This window comes from Bubalus kerabau, chromosome 8 (assembly GCF_029407905.1).
Source record: "Bubalus kerabau isolate K-KA32 ecotype Philippines breed swamp buffalo chromosome 8, PCC_UOA_SB_1v2, whole genome shotgun sequence".
NCBI lineage: Eukaryota > Metazoa > Chordata > Mammalia > Artiodactyla > Bovidae > Bubalus > Bubalus kerabau.
Window position 1 is genome coordinate 71,658,603 of NC_073631.1, and position 22,231 is coordinate 71,680,833.

The 22,231-nt window shown below is 36.9% G+C and overlaps 1 protein-coding gene and 1 pseudogene across 7 annotated transcripts in view; one reads left to right on the forward strand and one right to left on the reverse strand.

The window, feature by feature from the left end:
• The window catches only part of TAX1BP1 (Tax1 binding protein 1), an 83,181-nt gene extending 61,157 nt beyond the window's left edge, over nt 1-22,024 (reverse strand). For 2 of the 7 annotated variants that reach the window (XM_055590523.1, XM_055590517.1), the window contains exons 1-5: nt 21,837-22,021; nt 16,379-16,464; nt 14,926-15,094; nt 6,139-6,241; nt 68-255 (exon numbers count right to left, since the gene is read on the reverse strand). In XM_055590523.1, coding sequence (XP_055446498.1) covers nt 68-255; nt 6,139-6,241; nt 14,926-15,087 — 453 coding nt within the window. In that variant the 5' untranslated portion in view covers nt 15,088-15,094; nt 16,379-16,464; nt 21,837-22,021. Of the gene's footprint in view, nt 1-67; nt 256-6,138; nt 6,242-14,925; nt 15,095-16,378; nt 16,465-16,889; nt 16,914-18,908; nt 18,974-21,224; nt 21,249-21,445; nt 21,599-21,836 lie in introns of those variants that run through there. The other 5 variants (XM_055590520.1, XM_055590521.1, XM_055590518.1 and 2 more) reach the window with 5 other exon arrangements.
• On the forward strand, nt 8,815-9,280 carry LOC129658797 (EEF1A lysine methyltransferase 2-like; annotated as a pseudogene).
• Nucleotides 22,025-22,231: the final 207 nt, after the last annotated feature.

The window sequence follows — 22,231 nt, forward strand, 5'->3', positions numbered from 1 at the left end:
AGTTCATAACAAAAAATATAGTTCATAAAGTAAATTTATCAATCACTCAGTCACTATTGGTACCTACCTCAAGAAGGCCCGCTTTTGTGGTCACCACCAACATATCAGAATTTCCTTCATCTTCCATAGTGAGCAACTCTTCAACTGGAGAAGCAGCTCGAAACTGAAAAGGTGTACTTGCTCCACGAATTTCGCCCTTATGGGTAACATAACAGAACTGATAAAACTCTCCATCATCATTTGGAAGGTAATATCCTAAAAGGAGTATAAACAAAATTTATTGTTATAAAATTATTTGTATTTAACAAATCTTGCCATCTCCTCTTATTCCTGACCTTGTTTCTAGACACTCAAGATGTCTTTCTTTCCTCCTTCATAAATCGTCTATCAAAACCAGACTCTTCCTTCTTCCCTAAATATGCTGTATTTTTCTTATCTTAGGCCTAAGATTATACTTTCAGAATATTCTTTCCCTGTAGTTTCACTTGGATAAAACCAATTCATCTGGGAGAGTCAAGTATGTAGTTTTCAATGAGAAAGAGGCTGGAGGAGGAGCAATGAAAGAGTAAGCATAAAAACCTAGGAGGACTAGAGGTAAAAATATATCAATTAAAGAAATGTTCTCTCAAATGACATTAATTAAATGCAAAGGAGAGATATTAACAGAAGGAATACACCACACATGTGAATTGTGTAAGGGCAAAAAGAGGGTGAGGTCTACTTGTGCAGAACAAAAATAAGCTTTGGAACCACAAATATTTATTCTGGAATCCCAGCTCTACCACTAATTATTATATATTTAACCTCCCTGAGCCTATTTCTTATCTGTAAAAGAAATCTGAAGACAGCTATCTCAAAGCTTCAAAGTATCATGGATTATGTATACCATCTAGCCCACTATCTGACAAATGTTTTCAATATTTGTTCCTTTCTTCTTTAGCTCAAGTGCTACCCTCTTAAACTTTGCTGGATTACAGCTCAAAATTAATCTTTTAAAGCTCCCATGGTATTTTTTTACATGTAAAAAGGGATAAAAAAGAAAAAAAAAAAAAAATCAATCAGAGGACTCTCCAGGTGGTCCAATGGCTAGAACTCTGAGCTCTCAATGTAGGGGACTTGGCTTAGATCCCTGGTCAGGGAACTAGATCCCACATGCCACAACTAAATATATAGTGTTTTGCAACTAAGATCTGGTGCAGCCAAATAAATAAAAATTGAATTAATTTTTTTCAAAAATCCTCTACAGTATGCTCCGCATTACCATTATATATATGCTTTATAGGCAACATCCATCCCTGGACGAAGAAATGGCAACCTACAGAGGAGCCTGGTGGGCTACCATCCATGAGGTTGCAAAGAGGTGAGACACAACTGAACACATACACATAAACCTCAGAAATGCTGATGCTGATGCCGCCAAGTCGCTTCAGTCGTGTCCGACTCTATGAGACCCCATAGATGGCAGCCCATCAGGCTCCGCCATCCCTGGGATTCTCCAGACAAGAACACTGCAATGGATTGCCATTTCCTCCTCCAATGCATGAAAGTGAAAAGTGAAAGTGAAGTCGCTCAGTTGTGTCCGACTCTTCGCAACCCCATGGACTGCAGCCTACCAGGCTCCTCCGTCCATGGGATTTTCCAGGCAAGAGTACTGGAGTGGGGTGCCATTGCCTTCTCCGTCAGAAATGCTAAGAGCAGATTATTAATAAATATCAAAATTCTGAAATCTCCCAGAATGACTTGAAAAAAGAAAACATTCAATGATAGTGAAATGAAATACATAGATCAATCTATTCACCTTATCTTCAATATTGATTTCGACCCAGCAATCTGTATTCACTATGCCTATTACTACTTCATATCTTGAAAATTTTAGCCTTTATTATTATGATATCGATTTCACTTGACTTCCTTCTTTAAAAATTAGCTGATCTTTGTCCATGGGGATGGGGAGGCAGAGAAAATATAGTATTATCCTGAAATATCTCGTGGTTCTTGAAAATAAGAAAGAAGTTCTCAAAAAAACTGGGGGAGGGTGATGTCAAAAACCACGGGAGTCCATTTGATAGAGCTTCCAGTAGCCAAAAAAGCCAAAACAATTTGAGCAACAAAAAAAATGATTACATTAGACTTTATCCCACAGAAGAAAATAAATTTCCATGAATCCATGGAGGACAACTCTTCCTAACATAATAATTCCAACTAATAATGTACAAGAAATGAGAATAAAAAGGCATCATCAGACAAACACAACAGTAATTGTTGTAGGTAAGATCCACTGATGGATACTAAAATTAATGGGTCAAAGTTTGAGACGAAACAACATTTGCTTATCTCAAAGTTGCTCCCCATAATTTTCATTAAATTACAAAGAGAAAAATACTAACTTTAATATAGAGAAACCCAGCAGATATCACCTTAACCAAGTGATCAAAACTAACTAGAAATTAGACATTCAGACATCAAGTAATCTCTAGTTACAATGCACTGAAAAGAATACATCGCTTTCATGGTAATCTTCCTGAAAATGTATAGCCTCAATCTAATCACAAGAAATGATCAGAAAAACTCAAAATGAGGAACATTCTACCAAAACAAGACTGAAAAGTACTCTTCAAAAATGAAAGGTCATGAAAAACAAGGACAGAATGAGGAACTATCACAAACTGGAGAAGATGATGATATGACAAATACAATGTGGGATTATGGACTAGATCCAGGAACAGAAAAAAGGAAAACTACTGGAAACACTAGTGAAATCTGAATAAAGTCTGTACTACTGTAGTCAAGTGTTGTACCAATGTTAAATTTCTGTTTTTAAAAAAAATAAACGGTTATACAACATGTCAACACTAAGGGAAGCTGGCTGAAGGGTAGATGAAAATTCTGTATATTAGTTTTGCAACTGTACATCTAAACTTATTTCAAAATATAAAGTTATTTTTAAAAATAACAGAGAATTCCCTACGGATCCAGTGGTTAGGACTGTACACTTCCAGTGCAGGGGGCATGGGTTCCACCTCTGGTTGGGGAACTAACATCCTGCAAGCCACAATAAATTTATCTAGCAATAAATTTTTGAAGTTTTTAAAAACTCCATCCTCTTAATAACTTCTACTAAATATTAATCCGTGGCTGAGTAACTTTGCAAATGGCCACTACATTTACTTTAAAAGCTTAAACAGAAAACAGAAATACAGTTTGACTAAGCAGCTCTGGTTCGGACATGACTGAAGCGACTCAGCATGCATGCATGCACTGGAGAAGGAAATGGCAACCCACTCCAGTATTCTTGCCTGGAGAATCCCAGGGACAGAGGAGCTGCTGTCTATGGGGTCGCACAGAGTTGGACATGACTGAAGCGACTTGCAGCACAAGCAGCTCTGGTATCATGGCAGTATCTACAGACTAGATATTCAAGGTCTGCTTTTTTTAATATCACAAAAATAACTCACTAGAAAACATGGCTCAGGATTTCTCTGGTGGTGCAGTGGACATAGGTTCAGTTCCTAGTCTGGGAAGATTCCACATACCACAGAGCAACTAAGCCCATGTGCCACAATTACTGAACCCGTGCTCTAGAGCCCTCAAGCCACAACTACTGAACCACATGCCACAACTACCGAAGCCCACTCTCTTAGAGCGTCTGTGCTCCCACAACAAGGGCAGCCACCGCAACGGGAAGCCTGCACACTGCAACAAACAACAGCCCCTCCCTGATCACCTAACTAGAGACAGCCCGTGCAAAACAATGAAGACCAGTACAGAAAAAATCTACAAATGGTTCAATACCATTTAAGACACAAAATATAGTTATTCAGAGTTGAGATTTAAAGCTACCTAGAAATAGATCTCATCAGATCAATAACACTGAAAACAGGAAAAAGTAAAAACCAAATTCCAAGTCAAATTTTATAGCCTGTAAATTAGCAATCAAATTATAGTAAATAAATAAGGGTTCATTTAGGAAAACAATTATACCTATGCATATTTTATTAGTTGTTTTGAGTTTTGCAGTTCAGAATTCTCATCACTACTCTACAAAATGAGCAAAATTATTTGGATTATGCTTAAAATTCCTTCTACCTCTAATATTATACAACCGAGTTTTTCATGATTCTATCCTGAGTTCACTATATAACAAACAAGTCCTAGGCAAGCAGAAGCTTCTCTTTCTGAATTTCAAAGTAAAAATTATGATGAATTTTCAAAAACATGTAAATTAGCTCCCAAGAAAATCCTTTTACAGTATAAATAGAAATAAACTGGATGCATTTCTTTCTTTCAAAGTGCTTTTAAACTTTTTGCTGTCATAAATAAGCAAATTCATTAGTCAATATAACAAATTCTGTTAAGCTTCTTATTCTAAGAAAACTAATCACATGAACAATTACCAGAAATAAAGCCACAACTTTGTATAATATCTCATAACAAAATCAGTTCCAATATACACATTTGAATTTGATCATCTAAAAAAAGGCCATGAATTAAAAGAAACTACACATATAATTTGTAAATTTCTTAATCTATAAAACATCTATGAGGACTTAAATCTTTGTCTTTATTACAAGTACAAATAGTATCCTCTGAATATGTGTTTCCTGTCACAGTACATAAGGCAACTTTTTCTATTAATATATATGCAAGCTATATGTGATCACATTGCCAACTGATAAACCTCGTTAAGTTTTTTTAAAAACATAAACCACCAAAAGCCAAAACACTACCACCACCTAATGCTGGCAAAGATGTAATCCACAATAACTCTCTCTCATTGCTGGTGAGAATGCAAATATTGCCACTTTGGAAAAAGTTTGATGGTTTCTTACCAATGCGTGCTAAGTCACTTCAGTCATGTCCAACTCTTTGCAACCCTATGGACTGTAGCCAGTCAGGCTCCTCTGTCCATGGGATTCTCCAGGCAAGAATACTGGAGTGGGTTGCCATGTCCTCCTCTAGAGGAAATTCAGAAAGAGAAGCTTCTCTTCCCATGTAGCACTAGTGGTAAAGAACCCGCCTGCCAATGCAGAATCGAACACACGTCTCTTGACATCCCCTGCATTGGAAGGTGGGTTCTTTACCACTAGTGCTACATGGGAAGAATATATTTCAAAATATATTCTCACCATACCAGCAATCATACTCTGCTATTTATCCAAATAACCTGAAAACTTACACATCCACACAAAAACCTGTATATTGATGTTTCTACCAGTTTTATTCACAACTACCAAAACTTGGAAGCAACCAAGATATTAATAGACAAACGAATAAATAAGCTGTTACACCCATATAGGTGACTTTATGTGTATTAAAATATTATACTGAGACAATCCATTAGCTTCCCCAGACCAAAAACAGTCCACAATATAAATAAGACTAAGAAAGAGCTTTAATACGATCTGAAGTCAGTTCAATTTTAATGCAAAAATCACTCTGCAGCAAATTGTTACAGATTTCTTAATAAAATTGTTGTGTTTTGTTTTTAAAAAATAAAGCAACAGGGTTTTGTTTTTTTTTTAACATAACAAGAAATCTGAAGGCAGTTGCCAGCTGACCTTGATTTGGGAGCTCAGGCATGTTAAGACAAACATATATGTGCTTGTCCTGGCCTTCTACCTCATGGCCACAGGAGGGATGCTGGAGCTCTAGCTATCACCTTTGTGAAGGTGGAATGTGTGGGGAGGGACAATACTAGGTCTATCTTCCTCAAAAGTATTTTTTAAACACCAAGCTAAGACAAAATGAACTTCGTATTATTCACATCCATTTTTATAGGCAACTTTCCCTCTAGAATTTCTATTCTATAAATCCCATTAATCATCTTTGTGATTTTCATACACAATATTTTTCTCACCTTTAATCTTACTATCTAATACCAGTAACAGCATTATTTTCTCATTTGAAAAAAGTGATCAAAAGACTTCAATGAAGAAATAAGGAAAACAATGTTTAATTGTCTACATAAAGTATCATGAGACCGTCACCAGATATTTACATTCTATGACTTTTGATAAAGACAGACACTAATTTAACTTTAGTCACTGGACACACCTAAGCAGATAATTACAACAGGGTACAACATTTTTAATGGCAATAAAACATCTAATTTCATTGAGTTCTGTTTTCAGTTCTTACCTTGAAATGCTAACTCACAATTGACTGCTGATCCTTCTACATAATGTTCAGGCATAGGGGACCATAAGAACGTGTAATAATCACGAGCAGTACTCCATCCAACCTAAAGGAGAACAACAAAAAGTAGATATTATAAAATAAGTGGCTTCATATGAGTGATATCTTACAGCATATTGTTTACTGCATCCTGAAATTAAAGCATACATTAATATGTTTACAAATCATGGGCATTTTAACAAGCACATCAAATTTTTATTATAATTCTTTATTAAGCTATAACCTACTGCTATAAAAATCTGTAACAGTAGAACTTCTATGTATTAAAATGCAATTTGATATCCAATTTCCCATGGAAAATCTTAGCACATATATGATAAAATATAAAAACTTATGTTTCATTTAAAATTTGATTTCACTAAATGGTAAGTTTTTAAAAGTTATTTTATGCCTCAAATTTAAGTGCTTTTTTTTAAATTAGATTTCTCCTTCTTCCTTAAATCCACTAATTAAATTTCACTAGTCTCTCTAAGTCTTGCCAACAGGCATGGTAAATTTTGTAAAACTTATTTTTACTTTTATTCCTAAGGTGTTCACACATACAAAATAACCACCTATATCCCATCGATCTCTAAAATATTTCCAACTAACAACATGAACATATACATTACATATCTCAGTTATTTTCCAGATGAACTGTGGTAATAATATTATATATGTTTTAAACAGAAAATAGATATACATTTGCCAGTATATCATGGCTTCCATGATGGCTCAGTGGGTAAGGAATCCACCTTCAATGCAGGAGATACAAGAGACTCAGTTCAATCCCTGGGTCGAGAAGATCCCCTTGGAGAAGGAAATGGCAACCGACTCCAGTATTGCCTGAAAAAATCCCATGGACAGCACAGCCTGGTGGGCTACAGTTCAAAGGGTCACAAAGAGTCCAACGTGACTCTGCACACACGAGAAATTATGCATCATCCACAGGGTTTGATTACACATATGTTCTATAATTCTGACTGACCTAGGATTGGATATTCCAGACTACTAAAGATGGAAGAATCTTGTATTACTATCTTTAGTCTCTAAAGAAGTCTTTTCAAACTGTAGGTCACAATCCAGTAGAGTAAGTGGTGATTCAATTTAGTAATTCATGCCCACATTTATTTTTTTTAATTAGAAAGAATAAGAAAGCATCAGAGTGCATGAAAGCTAAGTATTCCTTGATGAAAATTTGTTTCAGTATATATCTGCATGTAACTCTGCTGGGTCAAATCACAGAATTTTTATTTCTTTCTGTGTCACAGTCAAAAACATTTGAAAGAAGCTTAAGGAAACCATCACGTTTAAGTGATTTCCCTGACCTAAGGCTCAGTTTTTTTCTCTCAAAATTGTCAGAAGGATTAAATTAGATAATAAACATAAAAGCAGCACTTGGCAGAGTGCCTGACCCAAGATGGGCACACCATAAAAGGTAGTTTTTGCAAGCACTGTATGCTGTAGTAATTAACAGCACAGAAAGTAGGGTCGGACTGCTGAAAAAGATCACTTACTAGTTATACGATTTGAGACAAGTTATTTTTGTTGCCTCGTCTTTAAAATGGAGATAACAGGGCTTCCCTGGTGGTTCAATGCATGAGACACAGGTTCAGGGACGATCCCACATGCCTTGGAGCACCTAAGCCCATGCGCCACAACTATTGAGCCTGTGCTCTAGAGGCAGGGACCAAAACTACTGAAGCCTAGACACCATAAAGCATGTGCTCCACAAGAGAAGTCACAACAATGAGAAGCCCATGCACCACAACCACAGAGTAGCCCCTGCTCTCCACAACTAGAGAAAAACCTGTGCAGCAACCAAGACCCAGCACAGCCATAAAATAAATAAATAAAATTAAGATAACAAACAATCTCAAAGGCTTATATGTGTATCAAATGAGGTAAGCCCTGTAAAGACACTTGGCACAATGCTGGCACGTGAGTGTCCATGAAATATTACTATTCATTAATAACCATGGGCACATAACCTATTAGGGACAGTGATCTTAACTCCAAGATGTTCTGTCCCTCATTCCCTATCTCCCAATGCTTCTAACATCTCCTGAAAAAGAGCCCATCTGAAGTATTCCCCAAAAGATAAACCTGGTACAAGTTATACCTTGTATTCTTTGTCCCCATGCCGGTCCATATGCTAGTCTGGAAAGAAATACTATTCTAGAGCTACGTGTTTTGAAAAACATCTCCCTACCTGAAGAGGCTCTACCTGGACCAGGTGGTTAGAAAACATGCTTAGTGAGCCATATATTTGTGATGGCAGACACACAGAACTGCTTATATCACAATTATATATACCTGATTCCAGTGGAACAGGGAACAGCAGTAATAAATACATTTATTGTTTTTGAAAAAATACTACCCTTATCTTACAAATTAAGAAACTAGTAGAGGGCATGGATGATGACAGTGGCTCTGGAGCCGTGGTGCGGTCCCCAGGGCGCAGTCCTGGAGGGGAAGGCTTTGTCCCATCTGCCCTGGGAACCCGAGAGCATTGGGAGGCTGTCTATAAGAGAGAACTGCAAACTTTCCAAGAATACGGAGATACAGGCGAAATCTGGTTTAAAGAAGAGAGTAGGACTTGACTAATAAGGTGCATGCAGAAACACAAGATTCCACTGGATGCTTCAGTGCTTGATATTGGGAACTGGCGTTTTCCTGGTTGAACTTGCAAAATTTGATTTCTCTGATGTCACTGGAATTGATTACTCTCCTTCTGCAATACAGCTTTCTGGAAGTATTATAGAGAAAGAAGGTTTATCTAACATTACATTAAAGGTAGAAGATTTTTTGAACCCTTCCACAAAGTTGTCTGGGTTTCATATTTGTGTTGACAAAGGGACGGACGTTTCATATAAGCCTTAATCCTGACAATGCAAGTGAGGAGAGGAAGTATTTGAAATCTCTCTCCAGAGCGTTGAAAGTGAAAGGCTTTTTTCTAATAACCTCATGTAATTGGACCAAGGAGGAGTTGTTGGATGAATCTGGTGAAGGATTTGAACTTTTCGAAGAGCTGCCCACACCCAAGTTCAGCTTTGGCAGCCAATCTGGAAACTGTGTAGCAGCACTGGTTTTCCAAAAAACATGAGACTTCACTGGACAGATTCAGTTAGTGTTTTTTAAGAAGCTCTGCATCAAAGTAGACCTGACACATAAAATGCAAGTGCAAGTAAATGTTTAGTAAGTACACAGGATGCACATTTTGAGTAGAAATAATGGGTTGGTTCAAAAAAAAAAAAAGTCTTGTAAGTGGTTGGGTCTTAGAGATCAACCAAGAATAATTTTAAAATTTTCTTTTGTATTTGAGATGTAAATATTTTTCTTCTTTCAGATTAAAAAAAAAATTCCTGTTAACTGCTGAGTTAAAACTTTAAAGCAGTAAATGAACTTACAGGGGGAAAAAAAATTAGTAAACAGCAAAGTCAGGCTCTAAACCTGAAGTTCAAGCTCTTTACCACTAGGACTCGACTCACTCTTTTCCTAGCAGGATATAAAATACTCTCATTAAAGTTCAAGCTCTTTACCACTAGGACTCTACTCACTCTTCTCCTAGTAGGATATACTCTCATACTTTCTGAAATGCCACCTCCTTCCTTCCAACAGAGTCAATGACTATACTATTCCTAAATAAAATGTAGCTGACTAAAGATAGAAACAGTAAGGTAAAGGTGGAAAATGCTGTTTCTAGCTGTCTTTCATGTTAAGAAAAACATTAATGGGGAAGTGCGATCTTTTACCACATAAAAAAAATGTTTAAGAGATATGTTAAGTGGTTTGGTCCCTGCTGTTTCTAACTGAATCACAGTAATTCAGGCTGTTTCTTATTGTGTAACTACAATGCTAACTTATACTTTGCTTTCCCTTATTGCATAAATCTGGGCAACTCAAGGGAGTGGCAGACCATGCTCTAAAACATCACAGGTATCCCACGCTAAGCCAACCAAGAAATTGGGGCAAGATGCAACTCAATCTGAATATAAAAATCAGCAATATAGAACTATACTTTAAATTCCTTTTGAGAAGGAAAAACTGAACAAGAGTTACGTGAGGTGCACGTCAAGCAAATACTTTAAAAAAATAAGGTAAAAGTCTCTCAATCTGGAAAGACAGAGTACAGATCCCTTTAGGATAGTTAAGTCTAACATCTAAACTCCCACACACAATAGAAGGACAAACTGGAAGAATTTGGACATCTAGAAATTATGCATGCATTCATGGTAAGAACAGTAAACAAATTAGAAAAATCACACCACAGTGTTCAAGGCACACACTATTTCTCTTTTATTTTTTTTGGTTATCTTGTAAACTTGATCAGATTTCTGGAGTGCAGAGTCCAATCCCTTGAAATGCAAGGGAATTTGCCTTTTAGTCCCTTAGCAGCAAGCATAAAGAAAATTATCACATTTAGAGTTGATAACTGCAAATTTTATAACATTAATAAATCGCAGAGAGAATTCTGATGATACTTAGAAAAATGGGGCAAAGTTACCTACAACTGTCAAAACATATTGCTTTTAGGAGCTACACTTGTATCCAGTTAAGAGGGCCTATTTATGCTCAGAAAAGAACCAAAACAACAGATATTTCACTATTTAGTCCAGTTTGGGGAATTAACAATAGTACTGGACATCATTCTTCTGTTACTAATGCAACTGGCAAAGTAAGAGCAAAAAAGGAAATTAAACAAGAATAACAGAAAAGAAAAAAATGGCAAGTGTGTTTCCTTTAAATAGGATTAACATTTTAGAAAAACATGTTGGTATTAATCATTAGTAAATTCTGAAAGCAAATGTAAAGAAGATCAGAAGGACAAGTTTATCAAGTAAAAATACAGGTATTAATAAATTCTGGAGAAATCTCAGAAGAAAGAAACATTAGGAATGAGAGCACACAGAGAGCACTTGCAAAGACAGAGACAGCGGGGACTGGTTTGGGGGGAGATAAAGATGGAGACAGACACAGGGCATGAAGCAGGTAAGGCACTGAAGTTTGTTGATTATGTACAGATGAATACAAAACCTAAAAAACAGTTTAAAAATGAGCCTATGGATTTTTAAATTCTAGAAAAACATATACCAAACAGCAACAGGTATTTCTGGGGAAGGTGAGGGTACACTTTGTAAGGGTATTAATTTTCTTTCTTTTGTATATACTGTAATTTTCAAAAAATCATTACAAGAATAAAGGTCCTTCTTTTTTAAAAGGAAAGAACTGCAAAAATGCCTAGATACACAAAGGGAGATGCAATGCTCATTCTAAGAAATATCATATCATAAACAACATAAATGTCCCTGCATGCGATAATATGTTACAGAGCTACTTATTGAGAAAGTGGCTACAATCATAAATGAAAAATTCAGGACATAAAATACACCATATACTACTGCTACTGCTGCTAAGTCACTTCAGTCGTGTCCGACTCTGTGCAACCCCATAGACGGCAGCCCACCAGGCTCCCTCTCTCTGGGATTCTCCAGGCAAGAACACTGGAGTGGGTTGCCATTTCCTTCTCCAATGCAGGAAAGTGAAAAGTGAAAGTGAAGTCACTCAGTCGTGTCTGACTCTCAGCGACCCCATATACTACTACTTCAACTATTTTCAAAATATACGCATTCAAAAAAGACTGAAAGTATTTGCCCTTTAGTTAAAAGAAAAAAAAAAAAGGACTGAAAAGAAACACTTTTAAAACATTAATAATGGTAACCACTCTTAATAGGGAAATTAGAGTCTGATCCCTGGGTTGGGAAGACTCCCTGGAGGGCATGGCAACAGACTCCAGTATTCTTGCCTGGAGAATCCCATGGACAGAGAAGCCTGGTGGGCTACAGCGTCAAACACTGACTAATGCAACTTAGAGCACATGCACATAGTTGAGCGATGGGACTGCTGGCCATCTTAAATTTTTATCTTTTGCATCCCCTGTTTTGTTGTAAGTTTTCTAAAATTATGATAATTTTTACAACAGGAGAATATTATTTTAAAAACAAAAAATAAGAAAGGACTGGAATGGAGACAGGGCAGGAAGACAGAAGAAGCAGAATGAAGACAAATATGAAAAGGAAAAGAGAAACAAAGAAGAGGGGAAAAAACTTGAAACAAGATATTCAAGTACAAAATCACTGCTTAGTTTCACTTTCCATACCAGGAAATTAAAGTTTTTTAATCTGGTTGTCAGTAAGGTTTCAGTGAGAATAGTACCTTACTGGGAAGTTTGGTTTTGCCTATGTGACTCTGGACAACATGACATAATCACTTTGCACTCCTAATTTCCACAACTAGGATAGTATCTCTGAAACATGAGAATTGTTATAACTTCTTTATAGTTAAAAAAAAAAAAAGTCTCATGGACCTTTAAAGTATTTTAATTATGTTAATTTGTACCAAGCATAGCCTAAATATATCCATCAAAATCATTCTAGACAGCAATATGCAGTACATATCAAGTATTTAAAAACATTCAATGCCATAAACATCGTAATTCATTTTCCAAGAACTTATCCTATGAAATAAATGGACACAAAATTTAAAAAAATACAGTCTGTATTAAGGACTGTTTAATGGTAAATATTTAGAAATATTTCCATGAATTTCACAATGCATCAACAGCATATGTGTATACTTTTTATAGACAAAGTATAATTATTTACAGATATATACCAATATGTTAACAATGCTTATTGCTAGGTAATAGTATTAAAACATGATTTTTTTTTTCCTGAGTTTTCCTGTACAGTTTGAAGTTTTTACTACATGCTTAAACTTCCCACTGAGTAAGTATCATCCAGGCAAAAAGATGGAAAGGGTATTCTACTCAAATTTATTTATTATTTATTTATGTAAGTACTACTGCTTAAAAAAGAGTTAACAGTCCTTGGAGTGCACAAGAGACAATACATTAGCAATATGAAAGCCGAAAATAAGCAGGCAATGTAAAAAAGGAAGCTATAAAATCAGGTCTTATAAAGGAGCCCTATTTGGCACCCTAAGTTATTTGGTCTTGGCATTATCCCACAGAGGATGAAAAGCCACTTAAACAAGAGGAAGATATGTTCAGATTTTCATTTTCTATTATATATAGAGCATTATGAAGAACAGATAAAATGGAGGAGTGGCATTAAGAATGAAAGCAGGGAAAACAGGAAACCTACTGCAATCGTCTTAGGAGGAGATAAGGAGGGCATGAACTACAGCAGTGATATTAAAAATGTGGAAACAGGCAGTAAAACTGACACAATTGTGTTTGGCTGGATCTGATGAGATGGTCATAAACTTTTGGCGTAAACAACAGGTTATTAACAAAAAATGGGAGGGGGGACCAGAAGACAAAAATAAGCAGTCTGAAAAAAAAAAAAGTAAAGATGTATCTTCTTGAAATACAATTTATCACCCATCAGCCAACATATGCAGACTTCTCACTGCACATAATGCAAAGTCTGCAAACTACTTAGCTTAACACTGAAGGTCTTCCATCAAAAACTGACACTTCATCTCCCTCCACTTCACTAACTCATTCTCATTAACATTCTCACCCCTGTGCTTTTGCTTATGCCATTTTCTTGCCAGGAATGCCCTTTTCTTCCCTCAATCTCATTTCCCTGTTCTATTCTTCCTCTCTGTCTCACTCTTCAAGAAAATACCAATTCTTAGTGTCTTTAACTTGTTATTCATCTCTTACATAAAATTAAAAATGATACTGATTTCATAACAAGCTTACAATGAATGTATCTTCATATTGGATTTTGACTAGCCTAAAGAAAACAGAGTAAACAACTCACCAATCCAGCAACGCCAAGGGATGAGAGATTCAAAAAGGTACTGAAATATCATTAAATGCCAGAACTTTGTTTTGTCCCATACAGTTTTTCTGCCCTCCTCACTCTATTAGGCCAGACTTTCACTACTTGATATTCCCAATGTACCTAATTCTAGCAGCTACTTTTATTTCTTTCTACTTTACTATTTAACTTATACAGACCACACAATTAAAATTTCAATACCTAATGGTCTTGGTTTTAACAAGTCATATCTAAAATAAAAATTGCTTCCGAGGGAGAATCTAGAATAACCCAAGAGAAAAATAAGTTTTACTACCTGTACATTTACAGCATTACTTTGCTCAAAGCACATTCTTATTTTCTGGTTCTCCATTACATTCTGAAGACTTGAAACTGCCAAAAAACTTCCACCACTGTAATGATCATCTCAGTGTAATTTTCAACTAAATGTAACACATAATGGCAAAATATTAGAACTGGGACTCTTGCCATCAATGAAATTACTAGTCATGTAAAACAGAATACTCTTATTAAAGCATGGGACAATATGAGGAATATTTTAACAGTGTGGGACAACAGAAAAGATGGTAACACAGCTGTAGAGCTGTACAAAATTAATTACAAATGACAAGACTGTAAATGATATAGCAACCCAAAGGAAAAGATCACTTTTTTTAAGGTAAGGAATGGAGAAAATGGGAGAAAAAAATTTGAAAAGAATTTTAAGTCAAACCTTTTGATCACAGAGAGGCAAGTCTGGTGAACTGAAGTTCCTAACATTTGTTGTACATACTACCCTGCACTATTAAATATTTCAAGTTTGCAAAATGTTTTACATTTGACGTTTATAAAAATAATCCTTAACGTAGAGCTAAGACAAGTATAAACTAATTGTGAACCTCTTAAGAAGAAAATAAAGAGTGCCTACATGGAAGAAATATGCAGAAAGTTCTCTTACCTTGAATATACCAACCCAATCTTTTGGATGTGGATGGATATATGGAGTTAAAGTATAATGACATTCTAAGTGTGCATTAGGAAGATAACTCTTGGCCACATTTTGAAAGATGACATGGGCAAAGTTGGAAGTCTGCAATGGAACTTCTTGAAAGGATGTCATTGTGAATCTGAAACAAGTAAATTATACATATTTAATGATACCAACTAAGAAAAAACCTTGAGAAAATATATAGCTTTAACAGTAAATTACATGGATATTCTCAGAGAATTATTGAAAAGACATACTTCTTAAATACTGGAACTCCTTTAGATATGATTAAATATAAAAACACAAACTGGGAAGTAATTAATTTACAAAATGTTTCAGAAAGTTCAACGAGTTAAAAAAACTTAAAAACCAAACTTTCACCTCTCCTGCAAAGCCTAGCCCTCTGCTTCTCTTGCAAACCAAAAGCAGTGTTTCTATGTTGAACCCCTGAACCTGCATCACTTTCCTCCCTAATCCGACCTATTGCATCCCTCCACGTTAGGTTCTAGGTTCCTATAACCTAGAGCCTAGTCAACCTCTGTGTCATGCATTCCTGACCCACATTCATGATCCCCAGCTTTTCTGAACCCCGGCTACATATTAGAATCATTAGGGGGTCTTAGACAATGACTTTTTGGGACCTGGGCACTGCATGCAAGTTCGTGTATACACATTCTTTTTTAAGCCTCCCAAAGTGGTGGTTCAGAGGTTAAAGCATCTGCCTGCAACGTGGGAGACCTGGGTTCAATCCCTGGGTTGGGAAGATCCCCTGGAGAAGGAAATGGCAACCCAACTCCAGTATTCTTGCCTGGTGAATCCCACGGATGGAGGAGCCTGGTGGGCTACAGTCCACGGAGTCGCAAAGAGTCAGACAAGGCTGAGCGACTTGACTTCACTTCACTTCAAAGTAATCTTAATCCTGTATACAGCCAGCACAGAGGACTACTATTTAGACTATGACTCAAACCATCAATTTAAGTCTCCATTAGCAGCTCTCACAGATTACCAGACCTGGGCTGTCTTCTTGGGCTTCTGGTACACACTTGTTCAAATCTCTCAAATGATGTAAAAATCTCAGTTGGTCTACTTGAAACAGTTCGACCTATTTGTTCATCTCTACCTACACCAATTCTACCCTTTCATTCTATCTTGATTCCAGGATTATTGTATCCTTTCCATACAGTTACTGATTAAAAACACATGTATTTTTAAATATATAGTGTCGATGAAATACATTCTGTTGAGAATCTATTATAGATTCAGTGAGTGCTCACTAACTTAGCACTTGCTAGCAGATGAATGGTGAAAGTGGCCTAAAAAATCTTCAAAACCTAAATGTTTTCCATATTATTTGCTCTACATTTGAAAAAAAATGATATAATTTACTCGAAAAATGTATCTCTACAGTGTGTCCCAGACTCACTTCAGCCGTCGTTTCTACAGGACCACGTAGGAAACACTGCCACTGACACAACGGCACTTGCTTCTGAGTCCTCAAAACAAGAATCTCTGTAATAATGGGAAAAACCGGGTTAAGACATTTCTAACCAAATTATTCTAATTTACTTCACAAACCCATGAAGTTTCTACAGAAGTAACACTAATCACTTTTTTTTTTTTTTGGCCACACTGTGAGGCTTGCAGGATCTTAGTTCCCGGACCAGGAACTGAACCTGGCCAAGGCAGTGAAAGCATTAAGAGTCCTTACCAGTAGACTACCAGGGAATTCTCAACACTACTCACATTTTAACAATTACTAAGAAGTCTTTATTTCTAGGAAGATCTAAAATAAAATGCTTTTCCACGTTTCTTTTGTTGATCTGAAATACTAAAGCTCGTCTTTAAAATTCTGAAATAACACTTCAGAAAACGCCCAATTTTCCTTTTGTCTCTTCTCTGCTTCTGTTATGGTCAAGATACTGCTTTGTACTTACAGGATATACAATATACTGGACATCCCACAAAGAGACTGTTATTCATGAACCTGAAACCCACTGTGGCAGAATACCAGGCTGGATGTCTATCAGTCTCTCCCACCTGAGGTTTGCCAGGATTCTAAGGTAAAGAGAATGCATTCAGTAGTAAATTTCCTGTATCTCTGCACTAACAAAAAGGCTTTATTACCAACAACCCTACTTCACAGAACGACTTAACAGTCAATAGTCTCCAGCTGGCAACCTAAAGTCTTCAAGAAAATGAAAAGGTAGCACAACACTAGAAACTTCCTAAAATAACTGTTCATTACTTTGTTTCTTTGAATAGTGTGAGCAAACCTGGGCCCAAAGAGATGTCATAATGTTAATGAAACCACAAATAATAATCTCCTTTCAAGTTTAGTGGCTTCCTAAAAAAAATAAAAAGCCCTTGATTCCAGTTTTGAAAACATGTTCACTACTTGTTATAAAAAACCCATGAGAAAGACTATAGCTAAATTAACTAACCAAACTCTTTTAGATACAACTACCAAAACTGAGACAAGTGAATCAGTAATGTTTTTCTATGAAGAAAATGAGTATTTAAGTTTCTCTGAGGAAGATACTCGGCAAGAAGAAAACAAAGTTAGCTTAGGGTGAGTTTTCCATGTTGTACATTAAAAGTCATTTAAGAATCAAACTTTTTTCATAAAACTTAAATATGTTTCCTAAAGTAAACTAAATCAACAAAGCAGTACATGTAATACAACAAGGTAGTGGAGGTTAAACTTTTGTTTAACCTCAATTACAAGAGCATTTAAAAATCAATAATTAGGCTTTTACTTCACTGAAAAGTTTTTAAGATGTAAAATAACATAAAGGTATATACACATATGTGGGCGTCCCAGGTGGCTCAGTGGTAAAGAATCTGCCTTGCCAAAGCAGGAGACACGGGTTCAATCTCTGGGTCAGGAAGATCCCCTGGAGACGGAAATGGCAACCCACTCCAGTATTCTTGCCTGGAAAATTCCATGGACAAAGGAGCCTGGTCTTTTATAGTCCATGGGATCGCAAAAGAGTCAGACTCAACTTAGCAACTAAAACAACAATACACATATGTATTTATGTATGTACATGTGTATATATGCTTATAAATGTATCAAAAGGGACTAAAAAGCACACACTACAGTTTTTACTCATGAGTTATGTGTGAAAAGAGGACTTAGAAGAACTTCAACTTTTAACTCAATTGACTGAATTTTTACCAGTATATTTAATGTACTATTTTCATTATTTTAAATAAACACATTAACAAGAAATTTCATTTTTAAACTCTCTCCGCAAAATTCAAGTTTTTAATACAAAACTCTATCAGATATTAAATATATTTATGATGCTTATAAATCTTTAGAGTAAGATAATTTGCAATTATCCCATTAATAACCTTCATTAATCTCTCTCCAACACTAACCTTTTTAAACATTTCAATCTGACTATAACCACAGAAATATTTTTACAGAAGTCACTTCATTCTCATTACTTTTTAAATTAATTTAATTCCAATATAACTTCTACTCATAAAAAAGTTAACAAGGATGAATGTTATCTGAATGTAACTACATGAATCAACCCATTTTAAACAGTAAAATATCTAATTCCCATACAGTTTATGTTTCATTCTTCACACAGATAAGAAACGGAGTGAAAAGATGGTAAATCTTTTAAAATCGTTAAAATTCACTGAGAATGTTAATGTATCACAATGATTCACAGGCACACACACAGACCCACACACCATGCAATGGGGAAGTAATGTGCAAAGTCACTGCATCACCTTGTGGTAGTGTTTGGGAAGTGTAGCTTCACTGATAGCATGAGAAAAAGAACAAACTCAGCCTCAGCTGGAGAGAGGAAATACAATGCCTACCACAAAAGTAGGAATAGCTTTACCATATCAAATTTCATTTCCCATTCTCTATAAAGTACGCCTCTAGAAACATGGCAAACAAAAAATAAATAAATAAACCAAACCAGACTTACCAAGAACAAGAGTAAGGGGGACGGAAAGAGCAAAGGGGATCAACTGTATGCTGGCAGATGGAAACTATATTTTTGGTGGTAAACAAGCTGTAGTATATACAGAATTAGAAATATGTTATACACATGAAACTAATGTAATAAACCAATGTTACATAAGTAAAAAGTTAAAAATACATGAGAACAGTTCAAAAAAAAAAGAAAAAGGACGTATCTGGCTGGGAAACAGTCTGAAATACTCATACATGCCATCTGCGGTGCCCTCTTCCCTATTTTCTACTTTATTCCCTAACATCTCTAGGGTTCCTTTTAAGTGTTATGCTGTAAACTTAACTCTGTTAAGTCTTTGGTCTAAAATCCAATGTTTGTTATTTTTGAGGACTCATCAATATCTAAGGAATAACAGACAACATGCAGTGGGCCCTCAGGTAAGTAGCTAAAATAAACTGAGGGCGGGGGAATGTTATGTTCTTCCTCTTGGAACTTTTTCAAGCCCAAGCCTGATCTGGCTTTTCTGCTGGCATTTTTCCAGTGACTTCTGATACTCATTTTACTTAACCAGCCCAAAATGTGTAAACCTTAATTAAATAAAGTAGGAAGTTGACCATACGAAGAACTTCTGTGCATTAAATGTACAGAAAAGTAAACTTTCTAATTTGGATATTTTATATAATTTGCTAATTCTAACATTTAGAATTCAAAAAGAAATAAGATAATTTTATTCTAGGTGATACTATTATTATGGTGATTGTGTTTTTTTCAAAGTCCTTACCAGTTAAAGATGATAAATTATAGGTGAAATATCCTGATGTCCAGGACTTGCCTTAAAAAACTCCAGGGGTGATAAACCAAGATTAGCAAAATAGTGAGTCCTTAAACTCTTTTTGGGTATTTTGAAAATTTCCATAATAAAAGTTAGTAAATCCAAAGTAGACAAAGACTAGTCATAAAAACTCACATATGACCTCTTGCAATAGAAACACATTACACACAGTGGTTGAAATACTTAGTAAAAAAATTTTTTTAATTTTCAGTTAATTATATATGAACTTTCAAACTTATCTCCAAACAGTTCGGGAAGAAACTGAGTATCTGAAGGGAAAAACTACAGCTAATATTCTAATTGCTTCCAATTACTCACAGTTTAGCTCAAAGACTATATCAGCTGGCTTACACACCAGAAAAGAATTATCAGCGATCTTTCTGGAAGGCAGAAGCAAATCCAACAATTTGTCAGTTTACACACTTAACAGTCCTCCCAATCTCCACAACTCTTACAGCTGAGTACCACTACTCATTACACTCTGCCAGGTGTCATGCACACCACTTAACTTTGTTTTAAATGGTGGTTTCTAAAAAGCTGTGAAACTGACTTTTTATTAGAGGGGAGGGAATCTTTACCATCCTGTAAGAGTTTGAGACAAACTAAACTTTAAAAGGCCAGAGGTGGATATAGCCAAAATTTTACTTAGTAATATTGAAATTCCAAAAGAATGAAATCCAATAAACTTCCTATGTGAGGCAATGCCCCCAAAGTAGTAAAAAGGGAACACGGTTAGGACCTTTCAAAAATATTTAACATCATTAAAAAAGGTCGAAACTTAGAATTCCAAAATATCTGTTATTTTGTTAAGTAAAGGATATTTACCAGTTAATTCTACGCAAATGGCTGCAGCCATAATTGTATAAACAGGGGTGTGCAATTTAACAATAGAATGACTAGAAAACGTAATCAAGTATTCTTTCAAGAAATCAACTCTATCCTTGATAACAACAAAACGAAGGCCCCTTTCCATACCCGAATAGCACTCCAAGGGTAATTAGCCCACTTTGTTTTTAGATTTACATGTTACTCTAATAATCTCTTTAAACGCTTTTGGAATCGGGCTCCAAAACTACAATTAGTAATTCCTGCATGCAGCTATTCTACAATTAGCGAGTGGAAAACTTAGAATTTCCTGTCCCGGACACAAAAGCGATTCGTAACTACTTCGTAAAACCTAAAATATATGTAGAAAATCAAATGTCACGGCGTTCTCAAACAAAATGATTACCAATAAGGTAATATGTTTATCAGGACACACACACACACACACGCGCATACTAATCTCTTAGCAAAGATTCCCCAAAAGACGAGCTCCTGTCGGGACTTGTCCACAACCTGCGGACCTCTGGGGTGTTGGGAGGGACTGTTGTGAAATCAGGACAAGCTGCCTAAGCAAAGACAAACATGACTCTTCTCGGAAGATTTAAGATCCCTTCGAGCACAAGGCCTGACAGTCATTTATTTATAAGCAGACAAGAAAAGCGTTCACTAACTCTACAACCCAGTTGACTTTGGAGATCGAGCACAAACAGCTAACTCCGCCCACGGCCCGCGGCGCACGGAGTCCCCGCCTCCTAATCTACTGGCGACTCAAAAACAAAACACAGGTTTCACTCCGCACTGGCAAACCTGAGTGTCCCATTTCGACACGACCTAGATGTTTTCCTAAGCTTACCTACCCCAGCAGCCCAGACGTTACCCACGAAGCACTCACCCTAGAGTAGAGCCTCCGCCAAAGCACTTTCTTTTCCGGGGGTCTCTGGCTACTCGTCCCCAAAGGGCCCACACCCCACACGGCTCCCCTAAATCGCCAAGGCCTATCCCAGGGCCTCCCCGCCGTGTGGGACGGCCCCCCGTCCCTTTTTCCAACTCCTTTGCTAACCAAAGTCGTCCACACTCCCGTCACAATCACAGTCCGGGAAGAAAGGTTTGTCCTCGGGAAGGAAAGCATCGTCATTCGGCAGCATCGTCACCACGGAGACCATTCCCGAGACTAGTCAGGCCCCTAGACTCCAGAACTGAGGGGCGTATCACGAGCCCCTACAGAGCTCCAGGGGACGTCCACCCCACGCAAGGCGCCGGGGCGGGCTTGGAGAGGCGCTTACCGAGTGAGGAACTGTCGGGAAGAGTGCAGTGTTAAACAGGTTTCCGAGCTTCAGCCGCCATCAGCCTCCAAACCTCTTCCGCCACCACAGCCTCCCTCTACCGACCGGCTACACCTCCCCACAGGCCAAAAGCCGGTGAAACGCCACTTCCTGCCATGGACCCGCCCCTTCCGCCGCCGACGTCGCGAGGAGTCGGTCGGGCGTAACCGCTGAAATATCGATCCGATCGCACCCGGCGGTTAGCCACCCTAGCCGCGGACTGTAGGCTCCTGCTGCTGCTGCTAAGTCACTTCAGTCGTGTCTGAATCTGTGCGACCCCATAGACGGCAGCCCACCAGGCTCCTCCATCCCTGGGATTCTCCAGGCAAGAACACTGGAGTGGGTTGCCATTTCCT